At 39.5% G+C, this 20,779-nt stretch overlaps 1 protein-coding gene across 1 annotated transcript in view; it reads left to right on the top strand.

The window, feature by feature from the left end:
* Positions 1-830: 830 nt before the first annotated feature.
* Positions 831-20,779, top strand: part of TACR3 (tachykinin receptor 3) — a 72,991-nt gene continuing 53,042 nt past the window's right edge. The window contains 2 exon segments of the mRNA XM_052642133.1: positions 831-921; positions 924-1,599. Of these exon segments, the coding sequence (XP_052498093.1) occupies positions 831-921; positions 924-1,599 (767 nt within the window).

The raw sequence follows: 20,779 nt of genomic DNA on the forward strand, positions 1-20,779 counted from the left end.
CATAGGATACATTCATCCCAGAGAAATTTAAGTCTTGTCCTTGTGTTTCAAGAAGACCTACATCTCGATATTTCTGATTTACCCTCAGTATGTTACGGCATTCCAACCTGAGAAGAATCCTCTGGGCCAAAGTCTCTCTCTGCCTGGGGGTTAGGAGAGAGGAGGGGACAAATTTCTGGTGACTGAGATTACAGGAAGAGAGGGAATGGGTGGATTTGGGAAGCAGGAAAAGCAACGGGATCTGAGAAGGGAGAACAGAAACACACAAGCAGAAATTCGAGTGAAATTCCAAAAGCCAGTGGAACAAAGCGAGTGGTTCTCACAGTCCTCAGCTAACTGCACCCACAGGCGATCTTGCCAGAAAATCTTCTGGGACCTTGCCTATGCCTTAGGGGTGAATGGTTTAATTGGTTTAGAAAATAAAAGTCCACAACACAGCTGAAAGCAGGGACCTCAGCAAAATATCTTGAAGTTAAAAGACGAAGAACAGTCTTGTCAAGATTTTAATTACATATAAGAAGGTGCAGCCCTTCCTTGAGCCTGTCAACCCGCCAAGATCCAGCGAGTAGCGGATGAATGAAACCCAGAGGGCGGGGGTGGAGGAAAGGAGCGCAGTCGTCTTCCAAGAAGGGGTTGTCAGCTCCGCGGCCCCCACAACGTCACCGAAGCAGAGCCCTGTGAGAGACTATAAAGCTCGCAGCGGCTCCTGAGCCTCAGCGCTTCAGCTGGTGCCCGGGGAACTCCAACAGGAGTGATTCCCGGAGGGTCTCCGCTGGCGCCAGTCCCTAACATCACTTTTTTCAGACTGTCTCATCCTTCCTGCCCGATAGATGCTCAAAGTCGCTTTTGGAGAAAGCGCCTCCTTTCTCCCATCACCTGCAGGGTCAAAGCATCCCTCAACCAGCAAGGGCTGTGGTACCTTCTCATCTCGATTCGGGGCGGGGCTGAGGTCCGCTCAGCAGCGAAGCGACAGGGAGGCAGAGAAGAACTTCGCGGGAGACGGGCCGGGCTGACGGTGGGTGAGCGAGGGGACTCGGGTTGCACACCCATCGCTATGGCCTCGCTCCCCGTAGCCGCGAACTGGACGGACAGAGGAATGGCCGGCGCGGACACCGGGAACCCGAGTGCCGCGCTCGAGACTGGGGCAGCCGCGGGAGAGGCTGAGACTGAGTGGCTGCAACTGCTCGTCCAAGCCGGCAATCTTTCCGCTTCCTTCTCCCCGCTGGGTCTGGCGGCGGCCTCCCCCGCGCCTTCGCAGTCCCGGTCTAACATCACCAACCAGTTTGTGCAGCCCTCCTGGCGCATCGCGCTCTGGTCCCTCGCCTACGGCGTGGTGGTGGCCGTGGCCGTCTTCGGGAATCTCATCGTCATCTGGATCATCCTGGCCCACAAGCGCATGAGGACCGTCACCAACTACTTCCTCGTGAACTTGGCTTTCTCCGACGCCTCCATGGCCGCCTTCAACACCTTGGTCAACTTCATCTATGCGCTGCACAGCGAGTGGTACTTCGGCGCCAACTACTGTCGCTTCCAGAACTTCTTTCCTATCACAGCGGTGTTCGCCAGCATCTACTCTATGACAGCCATTTCGGTGGACAGGTGAGGAGAACACTGGGAGGAAGGGAGGAGGAGGAGGAGGAGGCAGACAGAGAAGCTGGGCAGTGGGATAAGGTTAAAAGGAAATGGTGACAAAATGGATCTGATGAAAGGAAAGGGACTAGGTGAAAGTTCTCAAAGGAGGTCACTAACCTTGGTGGCTCAGAAAATGAACCATCTGCCTGCAATGCAGGAGACCCAGGTTTGATTCCTGGGTTGGGAAGATCCCCAGGAGAAGGAAATGGGAACCCATTTCAATATTCTTGCCTGGAAAATTCCATGGACAGAGGAGCCTGGAGGGCTACAGTCCTTGGGGTCACAGAGTCGGACACGATTGAGTGACTAACACTGATGGTGCTGAACCCATTTACAAATGGGTCCATCAGTGGCTGAACTTGTTCTGTTTCTATGGCCTCCCCACTCCTACCCTAAACCCCTAATCCCCATTGAGGTCATCTAGAGGGAATGAAGAAGGTGAATGAAAGAGATGGGAAAACCTGTCTTTCCAAGTAGGACAAACTCAACTAAAAACACTTAACACTAGTACATTTTCTCAAATGGCTTCAAACAATTGCCACAAAAATTATGTGACTTTTAACTTGTACTTTGGGGGCTTCCTCCTCTCTGTCAGTCACTATTCTGTCAGAAAAATGAATCCTACCCGCCTCCTCTCTCTGGTTTGCTGATTCTTAGTGCCAGCCATCCTGTACCTGATCCTTGCCCCAAGGCCAGCACTGGTTTGGTCTCCCAGTTGTGGAGGATCCAACAGAGGCAATAAGCTCCCTCCAAATGATTGCTATCAGCCAGCAGTTTCTCCAGTTCAGTTCTTCAGGTTGGCTTTCACTTCCAGTAATCTGTGGAGACCATGAGCTAGGCAAACCCTGTGCCTGGAAGATGGTACCTGACTGATTCAGATGATAGACAAGAAAAACCCCAAAGACTAAGTGGTTAGGAAATGAGGCATGCCACTTGATAACTGTTTAAAGATCATCTTTTAGAATGTTCCCCCATCTACTTTGGGAATCTTGAGATTCTTAAGCAATTATAAGAAGCTGGAGAGACATCCAACATTTGTTCTCATAATCCAGTTTATGAAATTTCAGTGTGTGTTTGCTTCCTCATATTGAATATTATGGACAATGCAGACTGTGTTAAGACAATGGTAAATATCTACCTGTTACTAGTGAAAGTGAAAGTCACTTAATCAGGTTGGACTCTTAGAGACCCCATGGACTATACAGTCTATGGAATTCTCCAGGCCAGAATACTGGAGTGGGTAGCCTTTCCCTTCTCCAGGGGATCTTCCCAACCCAGGGATTGAATCCAGGTCTCCCACATTGCAGGCAGATTCTTTACCAGCTGAGCCACAAAGGAAGCCCAAGAATACTGGAGTGGGTAGCCTATCCCCTCTGCAGCGGATCTTCCCCATCCAGGAACTGAACTGGAGTCTCCTGCGTTGCAAACAGATTCTTTGCCAGCTGAGCTATCAGGGAAGCCCTGTTACTGATGGTTATACTTTAATTCAATATTATGCTAAAAATGAACCACACCAGTAGCTTTTAGTCTCCATTTTGTGATTGGCAGTTTGCATGAGGATGATGGGGGTGGGGGAGGTGAAGTGACTTTAAATTCAAGTATCAATGTTTTCATCCATGAAAAGGAAAGAATACTTTTTTCTATATTAATAAACGTGTTTGAAAATAAAATGGAGCTTAATATTAATTCTTACTACATTAAGTCACCATTATGAAAAAAAATAAGAATAAAATGACTTTTTTCCATCAGTCCATCCTCTGTGTTTATTGTTTTGAAATTGAAGGTATTGAAGGCATAAAGCTTTAGAAACAATTTTCAAATGCCAGGCCCATGGGTTTAAATCGAAGGAGCAGTGGTTAGTTACCACTGACTAGGATATGTAAGCACAAAACCGCATTTTTTAAAGCCTCTGAAACTGCCAGTCTTCTTTTCCCCTCTATCTCTAGTTTTCAAGTATCTCACTCCTTCATTTTTGTAGGCACAAAGGTGAGTACGAAGAAGAAACAAAGTCAGTTCCAAGTTAGAAAACAAGTGAAACCACCTCTAATCTTGCTCCACTGATCTAGAAAGGAATGTTTCTTTGGTTTGAGCATCTGTCTTTAGTTTTGTTATGGTTTGATTTATTCTTTGCTATAATCTGGAGGAGATATGCATTAGCATATCAGATTATAAGATTCTCACAATGTCCTTAAAATGTTAATGATACATTATGAAATTTGATGAAAATTTAGTGTGTGAAGGCTGTGAGGGGAAAAACATTTAGTGTTTCAAATTTGTGAGGGGAAAAAAAGGTCATTTTCCCAGTTACTTTCTGCCAATATTTATATAAAATCTGAAATAACATTGGAGTTATTCTAATTGATAATGTAATGCTATTTCATCACATTCACTGGTTTGAAATCAATGAATGTTTTACTACTTATACTTTACTATTTCCTTACTAGAAAACATTATTCAATTACCAAAACTACTCAAAATTTAGGATCATACAATTTGCAATAAAATCTGAGGCATATTCAGTGCAATATGCTTGAAGAAATTTTAGTTCCCAATATAATTAAAACTTTATTGAAATAACCATAAAATTACATAAGCCCTAATTAGATCTTAATTGGTAAAGGATTACATCATTTAGACTATGATAGTAACACTTGGCTTATTGAATTGTGAGTGTTTTCTATTCCCATTTTTTTCTTAGATTATATTCCAATATAGGTTATTACAGGATATTGAGTATAATTTCCCATGTGCTGTCTTGTGCTAATTTGCTTCAGTCATGTTGGACTCTGTGAACCTATGGACTGTAGCCCACCAGGCTCCTCTGTCCATGGGATTCTCCAGGCAAGAAAACTGGAGTGGGTTGCCATGCTCTCCTCCAGGGGATCTTCCCAACCCGGGGATTGAACCCATGTCTCTTATGTCTCCTGCATTGACAGATGGGTTCTTTACCACTAGTGCTACCTGGGAAGCCCCTCTATTCCCATTTAACATAAACTGAATTGTGTCTTCCCTGCCTAAATAAAAAATGTATTGAACTCACTGTATCCCTCTCCGTGTGTGTGCTCAGTCGTGTCCGACTCTTTGTGACCCCATGGGCTGTAGCCTGAAAGCCTCTCTGTCCATGGGATTTTCCAGGCAGGAATACGGAAGTGGGCTTCCCTTTCCTCCTCCAAGGGATCTTCCCGACCTTGCATCTCTGTGTCTCCTGCACTGGCAGATGGATGCTTCACAACTAGAGCCCTTGTGTCCGTCTGCCTAAAATCAAAAAGATCTTCTGAGGTTTAAAACTACTTCAGCTTTGACCCAGGCACTTATGGCTTTGCTTCAGCTGTAGCAAAACGCTTACAACCTCCTCTGACCTCAGAAATCTTAGACCGGAAAAGGATTGCAGATCCTCCCTAATGAACATTTGTATTTTACACATGGAAAACCTCAAACCAACAGTCACACATTTTGAATAAAAACTCTCTGTTTTCCTTTAAGTGTTTTGCACTCATTCTGCACTGGAAGAATTGCTTGACTCCTAACTTTACATTTTTAATGTAATTAATAATTTTACTAAAGATTTGAATGTGAGTTCACAGGTTCTGATCTTATCCTGAAACATCCTATCCATTTGCTTTGTTAGAAATTCTTGCAAATCTTATATATGGTCTATAGACCAAAACATCATCTTTAAGTTCTACACAGTCCTTCTTGCCTATAAGGCTACTTCACCATCTTTACACACACACACACACACACACACACACACACACGCACGCACGCACACATGCACACAGTGGAATTAGTGCCAATGAAGAGTCACTGTTTGTCTCCACTATCCTTCCGAAATTTGCCATTTTGAAACGTAACATTTGAACACAGCTTTTATCTGAAAGATGTTCGGCTCTCACAGGATCACGCAGTAGCGCTTCAAACCATGCAGTCCACTCCAGGACCCTACTGTTCTTAACTTCTACACTTTCTTACAACTCCTAACTAGTTGTGATAACTATAGGTTAATATTAAAATTTAGCACTTGTCTATGCTATATATTTTACATGTCTATATAAAATATCTCACATATATTTACCTAAGTTCTAACGGAGAATGCTAGAATTTTAACTGAGATGTTAGAAAATTATTAATAGAACAGTTAATATAATAGAAATATTATCTTTTTAAGTATATGGTATATACCACTTGATAAACAGGGACATTAGAAAATATTTTCTTCCATTTTCTAAGCACATTTTTAAGTTAAGTTAGAAACTCTAGGAAAGTTTATCAGTATATGTGGTTTAGTCCCTAAGTCGTGTCCGATTCTTGTGACCCCATGGACTGTAGCTTGCTAGGCTCCTCTATCCATGGGATTCTCCAGGCAGGAATACTGGAGTGGGTTGCCACTTCCTTCTCCAGGGCATCTTCCTGACCCAGGGATTGAACCCGGGTCTCCTGCTTTGCAGGCAGATTCTTTACCAATTGAGTTATGAGGGAAGCCCTTATTAATATATAGTAAAGGACAACTAAGGTCCGTCTAGTCAAAGCTATGGTCTTTCCAGTGGTCATGTATGGATGTGAGAGTTGGACTGTGAAGAAAGCTGAGCGCCGAAGAATTGATGCTTTTGAACTGTGGTGTTGGAGAAGACTCTTGAGAGTCCCTTGCACTGCAAGGAGATCCAACCAGTCCATTCTAGGAAGATCAGCCCTGGGTGTTCTTTGGAAGGAATGATGCTAAAGCTGAAACTCCAGTACTTTGGCCACCTCATGTGAAGAGTTGACTCATTGGAAAAGACTCTGATGCTGGGAGGGACTGGGGGCAGGAGGAGAAGGGGACGACAGAGGATGAGATGGCTGGATGGCATCACCGACTCGATGGACGTGAGTTTGAGTGAACTCCGGGAGTTGGTGATGGACAGGGAGGCCTGGCGTGCTGCGATTCATGGGATCACGAACAGTAGGACACGACTGAGTGACTGAACTGAACTGAAAGGACAATTTCAAAGCATAGAGTCCAGTATTAATTAAAATATTTTTTAAGTGACAGTCACTGTTTTTTCACCTGGAAACCTTAAGGAAGTAATTTAATGTGTTTTATTTAGTAGTCCAAAAGCCTTAACAAACACAGCAAAAAATTATTTATATTCTTCAAACCCAGGAACACCTGACATAAATAATTATTGAAATAAATATTTAATCTAACTGAAATAATTTCTTTTTATCCAAATAAATTAAAATTTTACCTTGTATACCATACTTTTTAAAATTTGCTCTTCATAGAGCTAACTGTTATGCAAACTGTCATAGAACCTTGATTTCTTTTGAAATTTATTAGGGACAGATGAAAATATGTAATCATAAATCATGAGGCCTCAATCTGATAACAAATTATCTAAATGTACTGCAGTAAATTTTACCATTGCTTTAAATACGCTGCTGCTGCTGCTAAGTCGCTTTAGTCGTGTCCGACTCTGTGCGACCCCATAGATGGCAGCCCACCAGGCTCTGCCGTCCCTGGGATTCTCCAGGCAAGAACACTGGAGTGGGTTGCCATTTCCTTCTCCAATGCATGAAAGTGAAAAGTGAAAGTGAAGTCACTGAGTCGTGTCCAACTCTCAGCGACCCCATGGACTGCAGCCCACCAGGCTCCTCTATCCATGGGATTTTCCAGGCAAGAGTACTGGAGTGGGGTGGCATGGCTTTAAATATTATGGCTATAAATACTTCAGTAAATTTTTTTAAATGCCTTTATCAGTCTTTAATTCTAGCGCTTGACCAATCTCTTCATTCTTCTCTACCTGGTGTCGTGCTCAGTAGTTCAGTCTTGTCCGACTCTGCGATCCTATGGATTGTAGCCCTCCAGGCTCTGGGATATGCCTGGGCTTCCCAGGTGGCTCAGTGGTACAGAATGGTAAAGAATCCACCTGCCAGTGCAAGAGGTGCAGGAAATGTGGGTTCAGTGCCTGGGTCGCCCAGGCATATCCCAGAGCAAACTCAGTGAATGAAGCTGTAAAAACTCTATCTGATCACAATTTCCAGATGGTCTGATTTGTTGAATTGAAAAAACTGCCAGAAAGGATAAAATGCATTTCCTCCAAAAGTATCTTTTTACCTGAATTTTGGATATAGCTTAAGAATCAAATAATTCAAAGTTGTAACATATGGCAAAAGCTCTGTAAATCATTCTCATTCCAGTCCCCAATCTCTGATCCTGATCCATCCTCTATACCAATCTTTTATTTAAATGTATTTTCCCCTGATTAATTATAACGAGTATACAGGCATAGTGAAAAAATTAAACATACATATTAGAAAGTTAAATTTATCCATAATTGTCCTACACCCCAAATATAGCCAATCTATGATCTTGATGTTCACATTTTAACTCTCATTTTTTGTGATATATTTATCTCACATGTATGTATTATATATATATGTATGTGTATATATATATATACAACTCTTGCATAGTACATTATACATATGCATAAATAAAGATACATTTTTAATTGGCTCAGAGGTTAAAGCGTCTGTCTGCAATGCGGGAAATCTGGGTTCGATCCCTGGGTCGGGAAGGTCCCCTGGAGAATGAAATGGCAACCCACTCCAGTATTCTTGCCTGGAGAATACCACGGAGGAGCTTGATGGGCTACAGTCCACGGGGTCGCAAAGAGTTGGACACAACTGAACGAATTCACTTCACTTCACTTCTTCAAACTTACTAAAATTGCATCACATTATTGTGTCATTTTAAATTTACCATTATAGGGTTATTAAAATATATTTATTCTGTGCTTAGCCCTTATTGTATCCTTATATCTATCATACTAGCTGGCACATGGTAAGCACACAATCCAGACTACTGAATAAAATAATCATAAAAGTAATCAAATAAAAATTAAAGTGATGAGATACAACCTTTTTCCATTAAAATCTACAGATATTGCTATCTTGTTGTAAATATGACATTTTTACACATGATTTTAGATTGAACCATATGTAACTAACTGCCAATTTTTATAGCTTAAAATGTCATTATTTTATATGATTGTATTGTCAAATTGCAGGGGTGCAATTTTCCAACAAGTTCAAAAATATTTTTCAAATCCAAATTCAAAGAACTGAAAACAGCTAAAACCCCCAAGAAAAAGAAATGAGCAAATAAATGTTGAAGCATTTAAAAATCAAATTTTAGCTAGCAAATTAGAAATTACATTTGAATATAACATCAATTTTATCAAGTCTCTGAAGTGAAGTGAAGTCGCGCAGTTGTGTCCGACTCTTTGCGACCCCATGTACTGTAGCCCTCCAGGCTCCTCCATCCATGGAATTTTCTAGGCAAGAGTACTGGAGTAGGTTGCCATTTCCTTCTCCAGGGAATATTCCTGACCCAGGGATCGAATCCGGGTCTCCCACATTGTGGGCAGATGCTTTACCGTCTGAGCCACCAAGGAATCCCAATCAAGTCTCTAGGCACATACATATAAATGTGCTAACATTAACATACCCAACACTTTTTAGCCCATAACCTTTACTTATAAACCATTTCTTGCTAGTTATTTCAAAGACAACTAGTCTCCAGTTATTTCAAAGAATCCCTAGAAAGGTCTGATAACAGTTTATCAGTAGTCTTCTTTAACATTTCCATTTTCCCTACTCCGCCCTGGCCAGAGAGAGAGAGAGAAGAAAAAGCAATGTCAACACTTTGGTACAGAGCATAATAGTGTGTCTGAAATAAGCCATGCCCTTTCCCGGTGGCTGTTTCGGGCATATTGCAGCCAAACCTGCAGAAGTCTTAAGTTACAAACTGCCCTCTGCCTGATATTTTTATGATGTCTATTTTTGTTCCATAAAGAATTCAGAGAAATTATCTTGTCCCTAAGCTTCGCTCCATTAACGATTTCTTAATGACCAGTGTTCCTTCATCTACTTGCAACTCTCTCTCCCCGGGGCTCAGCTCTAAACCATACATTCAGGATGAGGGATTGTCCTACTTCCCTATGCTTCATTGCTCTGAGAATAAACCATTCTAATTAAGGCTTGCTCACTGGTACATTAACCAAATGCTGCAAAACATACGACTGGGATTTGCAGCCCCACCACTTCATCATACAGTCAGAATCTGAAAGCCATTTTAGACTTAACAGGATCTGAGAAATTGTTAGACAATGGATTTAACAGTCTGATATAATACTATGTGTACAATAAGGTAGATGTAGATTTGATTTGCTCTCAATGGTGAGACTTTGGGTAATTTTATTATCTTTTATACTTTTCCTTTTCTAATTATCTACAACAAAATCTGCTCCTTTTAATGAAACAAAATACAGTGTTAATTAAAGTCCTGGAGATGTATGTCGCTGATGGTTGCACAACAATGTGAATGTATCATTGAACTGTACACCTAGATATAGTTACCTAGTAAATTTTATGTTTGATATATTTGCCCACTATAAATTTTTTTAAATATTAAATAAATAAACAATGTTTAAAAACCTAATAATAACTCTGAAAAAGTCAAGCCAAAGAGTTTGGACTCAAGAAGATAATGACTTGATTAAACTTTGTATAGATGTTTTATTGATAAATGTTTTATGGCAACATTTTTAACATACTTTCTAGGGTAACTTAGAAATCATGAAGACACTCTTGCAAGAGAGTATTGTTAATATTACAATCGATTAATTTATATATTGAAATTATTTTCTCAGGAATCATGTAAAGATATCCCATCTGTGTGGAGTAATTTAGAAGACAGCCTAAAGATACAGGGATAAATTAGCTCCGTATTTCTATTATTCAGTCTGGTATATGACAAAGGGTTTTAAATATTTGTTAAAGTCCTCAATCTTGAGCTCGTATGTATTATCATCTACGAATTTCTTTACCTTCAAATCTGCCCAAGTGTCAAAGATTACTTATATTTTCCATACCTATAAGTAAGGAAAATATGTATCTGATTGTATCACTAAGCAACAAAGGGCTTAGTTTTGTTCTGGAGCTGCTTTATTACTTGTTAGAGGGAATCAACTGTGCATATTTCTTCTCAACTTTGTCAGCGATGTTACTTCGGTAGCCTGAAATCATAGTAGGAATATTTGCACCACAGAAATCTGCAAATGCTAGAAATCATGAATTTTGCTTTGTTCTGTTTATTTTTTTCTTTAGAGAGACTGTGGTTAAACATTTCAGTTCAGTTCAGTTCAGTCCAGTTCAGTCGCTCAGTCATGGCCGACTCTTTGCGACCCCATGAATCACAGCACGCCAGGCCTCCCTGTCCATCACCAGCTCCCAGAGTTCACCCAAACTCATGTCCATCGAGCTGGTAATGCCATCCAGCCATCTCATCCTCTGTCGTCCCCTTTTCCTCCTGCCCCCAATCCCTCCCAGCATCAGTCTTTTCCAATGAGTCAGCTCTTCACATGAGGTGGCCAAAGTACTGGAGTTTCAGCTTTAGCATCATTCCTTCCAAAGAACACCCAAGGCTGATCTCCTTTAGAGTGGACTGGTTGGGTCTCCTTGCAGTCCAAGAGACTCTCAAGAGTCTTCTCCAACACCACAGTTCAAAAGCATCAATTCTTCGGTGCTCAGCTTTCCAGCACACAAATCACTATACTTGTAGTCACTCACTCAGAAAGTATTTCTTAAGCACCTTGCAAGTATTAACGCTGTATAGAAAGAGGGCACACTGGGATAAATAAGATGGACATGTCCCCTACTCTAATGAAACTGTAATTAATATCTCCACTTGAACCCCTTGGCTGTATTCCATAGTCCTAAATCGAACAATCTATTGGACTTCATCATTTGAATGTTTAATAATCATCTCAGAATTCACATGCTTCAGACTGAGTTCCCTACATTCCTCCAAAGCTTTCTCACCCTACAGTCTTGAGGTCAGAACTCTTGGAAGTATTCTCAGCTCATCTCTTCTTTCATACTCTGTGTCTAATCAATTAGCAAATCTAATCGCTTTTACTTTCAAAATATATATGAAATCTAATCACTCCTTAAGATGTCTACTGTTGCCTCCCTACTCCAAGTCAATCTTGTTTCTCACCTAAGAGTTTTCTCAGAGGATGAGATGGTTGGATGGCATCGCCGACTTGATGGACATGAGTTTGAGCAAGCTCTGGGAATCGATGATGAACAGGGAAGCCTAGCCTGCTGCAGTCCACAGGGTCGCAAAGAGTTGGACACGATTGAACGACTGAACTGAACTGAACAGTTTTCTCTACCCCTGCTCTTGTTTCCCTTTCTCAATGCAACTATCAAAGTGATCCTGTAATGAGTCAGATCATTTATCCCCTCTGCAAATCCTCCAATGGCTCCTCGGTTCTCTCAGGGTAGAAATCAAAGTTCTTACAATGGTCTATAAGATTTTATGATAACCGGTCCTTTGTTACTCTCTGACCTTATCTCCTACTACTCACCATGTCACAGCTCATCTCTAGACTCCTCTGTTACATCAATATACTAAACATGTTTCCGCCTCAGGATCTTACACTCTGTGTGAAACACTCTTCCTCCAGACAACCACAGTGCTCATTACCTGTACTACTCTGGACCTTGAGCGCTCTGTTGTTTTAATTGCCTTAAATTTTTCTTTGCCACATGTATCTGTATCTCCTTCTAAAATACTATATAATCAGCTCATCTCTATGGAGTAAAAAATAATAGAGTCTATGGTAACTATGAGAACACATAGCAGGGGAAAGCACTTTTATAGTGTTAGAGCAGAAAAACACAGAAATGTAGAAGCATTTTTTTTTCACATGGTGATCACCTTTATTTGGGAAACACTGATATTTTTTAAAATTGGGATATACTTGCTTTACAATGTTGTACAACATAGTGAAGCTATATGTATACATACATTGGCTACTTCTTGTTCTTTCCTTCCACCCCAACCCCATCCTGGCCATCATCAAAAAATCTACAAACAATAAATGCTGGAGAGGGTGTGGAGAAAATGAAACCTTCTTGCACTGTTGGTGGGAATGTAAGTTGATACTGTCACTGTGAAGAACAGTATGGAGGTTCCTCAAAAAAATAAAAATAGAACTATCACATGGCCCAGCAATCCCACTACTGGGAATATATCTAGAAACATTTTTAAAGTTATTTTACAAAAGTATAGAAAATTTCTGCTAGTAAATTTGCTATGAGTAGTTACTTTTTAAATAAAAATGAAACACTTAAAATAACTATACAGCTTAATACGTAACGATCATATTAAACTGAATTATCTATAAAGAAAAAGATTAGATTTTCAAATGAGCAAAGGGAACAATTCTGAAGAAATTAAAATACAAATGGAATGTTTATGCTGCACAAGTACTCTTAATCACAATTCAGAATTCTTAGATGAATAAACTTAACTGAATTTAAAAGATGTCACAGTACCATAGTTTTAAACCTTCAAACTAAATGGATATATGAAGGCTATTTTCTCCATTAAGTTACTACATGGCATAAAATAAATTCAAAATTCTTAAACGTCCTTCTTGTTTCATTAACTTAAAATGTTTTACTCCAAAAATATAAATATTGTCAATATCTCTTCAACAAAAATTAACATAATCTAAATTTCATGTTGAGGGCTCTGATATTTCTGAAACAAAACTGTATAATAATATTTTTAAAATAATAGCTTACAAACTTTTTCTATATAAGAAATTACTGACGAAAATCCCCACTGACTAGTCAGAAAACCATTGCAGAGACTATCTTAAATGAAAATGAATGAAATGGGTCTCCTTAGAAACATATAAAAGGATACCATTTTAAAGTTTTAGCAGCTCAAAAATAGAACACATATGCCAAAGAACACACACATATGCAACAGATTCTATGCATCCACAATGCTATATGTGAACTCCTTGCTTTGCACAAATTTCAATTAACCAAGATTATTTAGTTATATATTTATACATTTATTTGTAATATAGTAATATAACATACATAATAGTTATATGTGTGTATATATATATATATATATATATATAAAATAATACCGTGCCCTTCAAGAGCAAGCTCAAGTTTTTGTTACCACGTCATATTAACTGTACCTGCATAAAGTAAAGCCGTTAGCTCTTCAGACCATGAATTGTTCCACAAATAACATACGCACTTCATAATCAGTGGTCAGTCATATTCCTACTTTTCAAAATCTGTTACTGGCTGGTCGCTGCTTGTCTGTTAGTTGGTGCATGCACACACAGCAAAGCACACAGCTGCACTGCCGCGTTGTCTTTCAGTGATAAACTCAAATGACCTCTTAGAAAAATGGCTAATCAAAAGAAAGACTTGCCAACAAAGAAGAGGGTGTCATGAAGAAATAGAAAGTATTAACACCAAAAGTGAAATTCAAGTTCAATATAGGTGAAGATAATGAAGAGCAGCTGCATATGTGAATGTTGACAGTCACTTAACAAGAGACTCAAAGTATGCAGCCAGGGGAAATTGGTAAAGGTGAATTTATCAACATAAATGAGGAAAATGATACTGACAAATGAGGAAGACGTCTGAGAGGAAGAGACACTGGCAAAAGTCGTCATATTAAAAAACAAAACCAAACACCTCTCAGAGATATTTCAACACTTTCCAAGTTCAAGAATAAAATGTTGAAGTCAATTCAAACTCACAAAGGTATAAAAAAATATGTTGGCTCTGTATATGTTATATGAAAGAATAAGGTAAACAATATTCAAATTCAGGACTTTTTTTTTCCTAAAGAGTTTATTTTAGAGAAAGTTTTGGTTAACAGCAAAATTGAGGAGAAGGTACAGAGATTTCCTATATATCCTCTGCCCATCCCCCTTATGCACAGCCTCCCTGTTATCAGTATCTCCCACTGGACTGGTACATTTGTTAGCACTGATGAACCTATACTGACTCATCATAATCACCCAAGCCTGTCATTTACATTAGGCTTCACTTTTGGTATTATACATTCAATGCATTTAGGCAAATGTATAATGACATGTATCTACCATTATGGTCTCCTCCAGAGTATTTTCACGGCCCTGAAAATTCTCTGTGTTTTGCCTATTCAACCCTATTCCCCTGAATCCGTAGCAAATACTGATCTTCTTATTGTGTCCATAGTTTCATCTTTTCCGTAATCATATATTTGGAACCAGTGTATAGCCTCTTTCAGATTGCATCTTTTACTTATCAATTATGGATGTAATGTTGTTAATGCTTTTTCATGGCTTGATATCAAATTCTTTTTAGCATGAACAATATTTCATTATCTGATGCACCATAGTTTATTTATTCATTCATCTAATGAAGGACATCTTCAGTGCTTCCAAGTTTTTGGCGATTATGAATGAAACTGTGATAAACATCCATGTGCAGGGTTTTTTTTGTGGGGGAGGGACTGCTGTGGGGGGAGGAGTTGGGGGGCATAAGTCTTCAACCCCATTTGGTAAATATCAAGGAGTACCATTGTTGGATTTTATGCTAAAAGTATGTTTGTTTTTTTAAGAAGCAGCCAAACTATCTTCCAAGATGGCTGCACCATTTTGCGTTCCCACTAGCAATGTATGAGAGTTTCTCTTGCTTCACATCCTTTCCAGCATCTGGTGGTGTGGGTTTTCACCATTCTAACTGATGTGTACTGGTATCTAATTTGTATTACCTGATGGTGTATGATGTGGAACATATTTTTGTATGCTTATTTGCCATCTGTATACCTTCTTTGATGAGGTGTCTATTAAGGTTTTCAGAACCTTATATGTAAGTTAGCACAGAGATTCTTTCTTCAGCCATGCTCAGCCTACCAATTTTGTTTCTTTCTATCTTAGGAGTTCTGTCTCTCCACTTGCATTGCCCAGCAATTCTTACATGCTATCTACTTTATTATTAGAGCCCTTAGAACATTAATCCAGTTGTTTTAAATTCCCAGTATGATAATTCCAACATCCCTTCTACGACTGGTTCTGAAGATTGCTTGATCTCTTCAGTTTTTCTGTGTGTCTTTCGGCATGCCTAGTACATTTTCTTGATAGCTAGTGTCCTTGCACTATTTATTGAAAAAAATACTATTTACCTCATTAAATTGCCTTGGATGTATATGTGCCAAAAGTCAATTGAACGCAAATGTGTTTATTTCTAGACACTTGATATTTTTGATTTATTGATCTACATGACTATTTTATGCCAATACTATACTATCTTGATTACTGTAGCCCTGTAGTAAGTTTTGAAGTACAGAAAGTATAAGTTCTTCAACTTTTTATTTTTCAAAATTTTTTGACTATTCTAAAAGAACTGTACTTCCAAATTACTTTTAGGGTAAGTTTTTAAAATTCTAGAATTAGAGTAAGAATTTTTATAAGGATTGTCTTAAGCCTTTCGATGAATTTGGAAAGCATTGTCAGTTCAACAATATTGAGTCTTCCAGTCCATGGACACAGACTTCTGCTTATTGAGGTCTTCTTTAATTTCTTTCAACAATGATTTATATTTTTCAATGTACAAGTATCAATTTTTTTTACATTTCTTCCTATATTTATTAAATTTCACTAAGTGTTACTTTTTTGTGCTATTGAATACAATTTTTTGAAGTTCATTTTCAGATTGTTCATAACTAGTATCAGTTTAGTTCAGTCTCTCAGTCATGTCTGACTCTTGGCCACCCAATGGGCTGTACCACACCAGACTTCCCTGTCTGTCACCAACTCCTGGAGCTTGCTCAAACACATGTCAATCGAGTCAGTGATGCCATCCAACCATCTCATCCTATGTCATCCCCTTCTCCTCCTGCCTTCAATCTTTCCCAGCATCAGGATCTCTTCAAATGAGTCAGTTCTTTGCATCAGGTGGCCAAAGTATTGGAGCTTCAGCTTCAGCATCAGTCCTTCCAATGAATATTCAGGACTGATTTCCTTTAGGATGAACTGGTTAGAACTCCTTGCAGTCCAACAGACTCTCAAGAGTCTTCTCCAACACCACAGTTCAAAAGCATCAATTCTTTGGCGTCCAGCTTTCTTTATAGTCCAACTCTAACATCCATTCATGACTACTAGAAAAATCATGGCTTTCACTAGACAGACCTATGTTGGCAAAGCAATGTCTCTGCTTTTTAATATGCTATCTAAGTTTGTCATAACTTTCCTTCTAAGGAGCAAGCGTCTTTTAATTTCATGGCTGCAGTCACCATCTGAAGTGATTTTGGAGCCCAAGAAGATAAAGTCTGTCACTGTTTCCACTGTTTCCCCATCTTATACCATGAAGAGATGGGACCAGATGCCATGATCTTCGTTTTTTGCATATTAAGTTTTAAGCCAGCTTTTTCACTCTCCTCTTTCACTTTCATCAAAAGGCTCTTTAGTTCCTCTTCAGTTTCTGCCACAAGGGTGGTGTCATCTGCATATCTGAGGTTATTGATATTTCTCCCGGCAAACTTGATTCCGGCTTGTGCTTCATCCAGCCTGGCATTTTGCATGATGTACTCTGCATAGAAGTTAAATAAGCAGGGTGAAAATATACAGCCCTGACATATTCCTTTCCCAATTTTGAACCAGGCCATTGTTCCATGTCCAGTTCTAACTGTTGCTTCTTGACCTGCATACAGATTTCTCAGGAGACAAGGAAGGTGGTTTGGTATTTCCATCTCTTGAAGAACTTTCCAGTTTGTTGTGATCCACATAGTCAAAGGCTTTGGCATAGTCAATAAAGCAGAAATAGATGTTTTTCTGGAACTCTTTTGCTTTTTCCATGATCCAGCAGATGTTGGCAATTTGATCTCTGGTTTTGCTGCCTTTTCTAAATCCAGCTTGAACATCTGAAAGTTCTTGGTTCATGTACTGTTGAAGCCTGGCTTGGAGAATTTGGGGCTTCCCTGGTGGCTCAGAGGTTAGTGTCTGCCTGCAATGCGGGAGACCCGGGTTCAGTCCCTGGGTCAGGAAGATCCCCTGGAGAAGGAAATGGCAACCCACTCCAGTACTCTTGCCTGGAGAATCCCATGGAGAGAGGAGCCTGGTAGGCTGCAATCCATGGGGTCGCAAAGAGTCAGACACGACTGAGTGACTTCACTTTTGCTAAGTGTGTGAGATGCGTGAAATTGTGCAGTAGTTTGAGCATTCTTTGGCATTGCCTTTCTTTGGGATTGGAATGAAAACTGACCTTTTCCAGTCCTGTGGCCACTGCTGAGTTTTCCAAATTTGCTGGCATATTGAGTGCAACACTTTCACAGCATCATCTTTTAGGATTTGAAATAGCTCCACTGGAATTCCATCACCTCCACTAACTTTGCTTATAGTGATGCTTCCCAAGGCCCACTTGACTTCAGACTCCAGGATTCTGGTTCTAGGTGAGTGATCACACCATCATGGTTATCTGGGTCTTTGAGAATTTTTTTTTTTTTTTTTTGGTATATTTCTTCTGTGTTTTCTTGCCTCCTCTTCTTTATATCTTCTTCTTCTGTTAGGTCCATACCGTTTCTGTCCTTTATTGTGCCCATCTTTGCCTGAAATATTCCCTTAGTATCCTTAATTTTCTTGATGAGATCTCTAGCCATTCCCATTCTGTCGTTTTCCTCTCTTTCTTTGCATTGATCACTGAGAAAAGCTTTCTTACCTCTCCTTGCTATTCTTTGGAACTCTGCATTCAGATGGGTATGTCTTTCCTTTTCTCCTTTGTCTCTTTTTAGCTTGTCTTCTTTTTTCAGCTATTTGTGAGGCTCCTCAGACAACCATTTTGCCTTTTTGCATTTCTTTTTCTTGGGATGGTCTTGATCACTGCCTCCCGTACGATATCATGAGCCTCTCTCCTAAGTTCTTCAGGCACCTGGTCTATCAGATCTAATCCCTTGCATCTATTTCTCACTTCCACTATATAGTTGTAATGAATTTGATTTAAGTCATACCTGAATGGGCCTGTGGCTTTCACTACTTTCTTCCATTTAAGTCTGCATTTGGCAATAAGGAGTTCATGATCTGAGCCCGTCAGCTTCTGGTCTTGCTTTTGCTGACTGTATAGAGCTTCTCCATCTTTGGCTGCAAAGAATATAATCAGTCTGATTTTGGTGTTGACCATCTAGTGATATCCATGTGTAGAGTCATCTTTGGTGTTGTTGGAAGAGGGTGTTTGCTATGACCAGTGCATTCTCTTGCAAAACTCTATTAGTCTTTGCCCCACTTCATTTTGTACTCCAAGGCCAAACTTGCTTGTTACTCCAGGTATCTCTTGACTTCCTACTTTTGCATTCCAGTCCCCTATGATGGAAAGGACATCTTTGTTTGGTGTTAGTTCTAGGAGGTTTGTAGGTCATCATAGAACTGTTCAGTTTCTTCAGGATTAGTGGTTGGCACACAAACTTAGATTACTGTGATACTGAAGGGCTTGCCTTGGAAATGAACACATATCATTCTGTCATTTTTGAGATTGCACCCAAGAACTCTTTTGTTGACTATAAAGGGCTGCTCCATATCTTCTAAGGGATTCTTGCCCACAGTAATAGATGTAATTGTATTTCTATATACTAGTTATGTCTTGCCCATATCTACTACTAGTGTGGGCAAGACATAGCTAGTATATAGAAATATAGTTGATTGAACCTGTATCCTGTGACCATGCTGAATTTATTTATTAATTTTAATAGGTTTTGAGTTTTGCGGATTCCTTAGGATTTTCAGTTGGGGTAGGCAATGGAAATATGGAAGATCATTTCATCTGCTAAGAAAAGCAGTATTATTTCTTCCAGTATTACTCCTGTCAGTAATAAATACAGTATTCCTGTTGAATCTGGGTGTCTTTTCTTTCTTTCTTTGTAGCTGTTATTGTTGCTATTGTTTGCAATTATTTTCATAGCTGATTTTTCTTTTTAATTATATATTCATGATATCTTATTAAGTTGAGTACAAATTTTTCAATGATATAAAAACAATTTTTTTAATTACCTCCATTTATTCATTAATTTAGTCATATAATAAATATGTTGTTTAATTGCTAAGTTGTGTTGGACTCTTGTGACCCAATGGACTGTGGCCCACTAGGCTTATTCTGTCCATGGGATTTCCCAGGCAAGAATTCTGGAGTGGGTTTCCATTTCCTGCTCCAGGGATTTCCCAATCCAGGGATCGAATCTACATATTCTGCTTTGGCAGGTGAGTGCTTGACCACTGAGCCACCAGGGAAGCCCCAATAAATATGTTATGGGTGCCAAATATGTGCAGTATTATCCCAGATGTTATGAATATGTTTATAATCTAAGTATATATCCAAGAATGGGCTTCTCCAGTGGCTCAGAGGTAAAGAATCTGCCTGCAATGCAGTCGACACAGGAGACTTGGGTTCGACTTCTGGGTAAGGAAGATCCCCTGGAGGAGGGCAAGGGAAGCCACTCCAGAAATCCTGCCTGGAGAATCCTATGGACAGAAGAGCCTGGTGGGCTATAGTCCACAGGGTTGCAAGGAGTCAGACATGACTGTAGAGACTGAGCATGAGCATGATATCCAAGACTATATTATTCTTCTAGTTTCAGTTCAGTTCATTCAGTTCAGTTCAGTCGCTCAGTCGTGTCTGACTCTTTGTGATGGTTATCTATACCTCTTTTCTTCTATTTGCACAGTGAAGTAAGCATTTACATCATCACAGTTTAAATTACCTGAAGATGTAGAAGTCCTTATGCTTGATTGACAACACCGTCTCTCTAATGTTAAAGATAACAGAGTGGAATTGCCACAGGCCACTTCAAAAAGGAGTTTAAGATGGTATAGATCCATATTAAACAAAATTGAGGGAAATTAATTCCCATTGCACCCAAAGAACTTATGGAGTCTCCAAGTATAACACTGAACATTTCTATTTAATCATTGAACCACTGAGCACTAGTTGCCCTGATTGAGGGTGCAAAGACCTTACTACTCTCCATACAGGAAACTGTCTAAAGGAGAGATTTGAAAGAGAAATGACCTATAATACACTACCTTGATTAAATAGTTTCTGTGAGGAGCTAGGATAATATCAAAAGAAGTTTTTTTAATCCTTAGGTCAGAATTTTGGCATGAACTTATTTTTCTTTCCACTCTATTCACAACTAGCTAAGAACTACATTAGATGAGTTATCTTTGCTTGGTTTTATCTCAAGCTTACCACAGCCACTTGGTTTTTAAGTTTCAAGTTTTAATTTAATTGTATTCAACATAGTTTT

This window comes from Budorcas taxicolor, chromosome 6, assembly GCF_023091745.1.
Source record: "Budorcas taxicolor isolate Tak-1 chromosome 6, Takin1.1, whole genome shotgun sequence".
Classification (NCBI taxonomy): Eukaryota; Metazoa; Chordata; class Mammalia; order Artiodactyla; family Bovidae; genus Budorcas; species Budorcas taxicolor.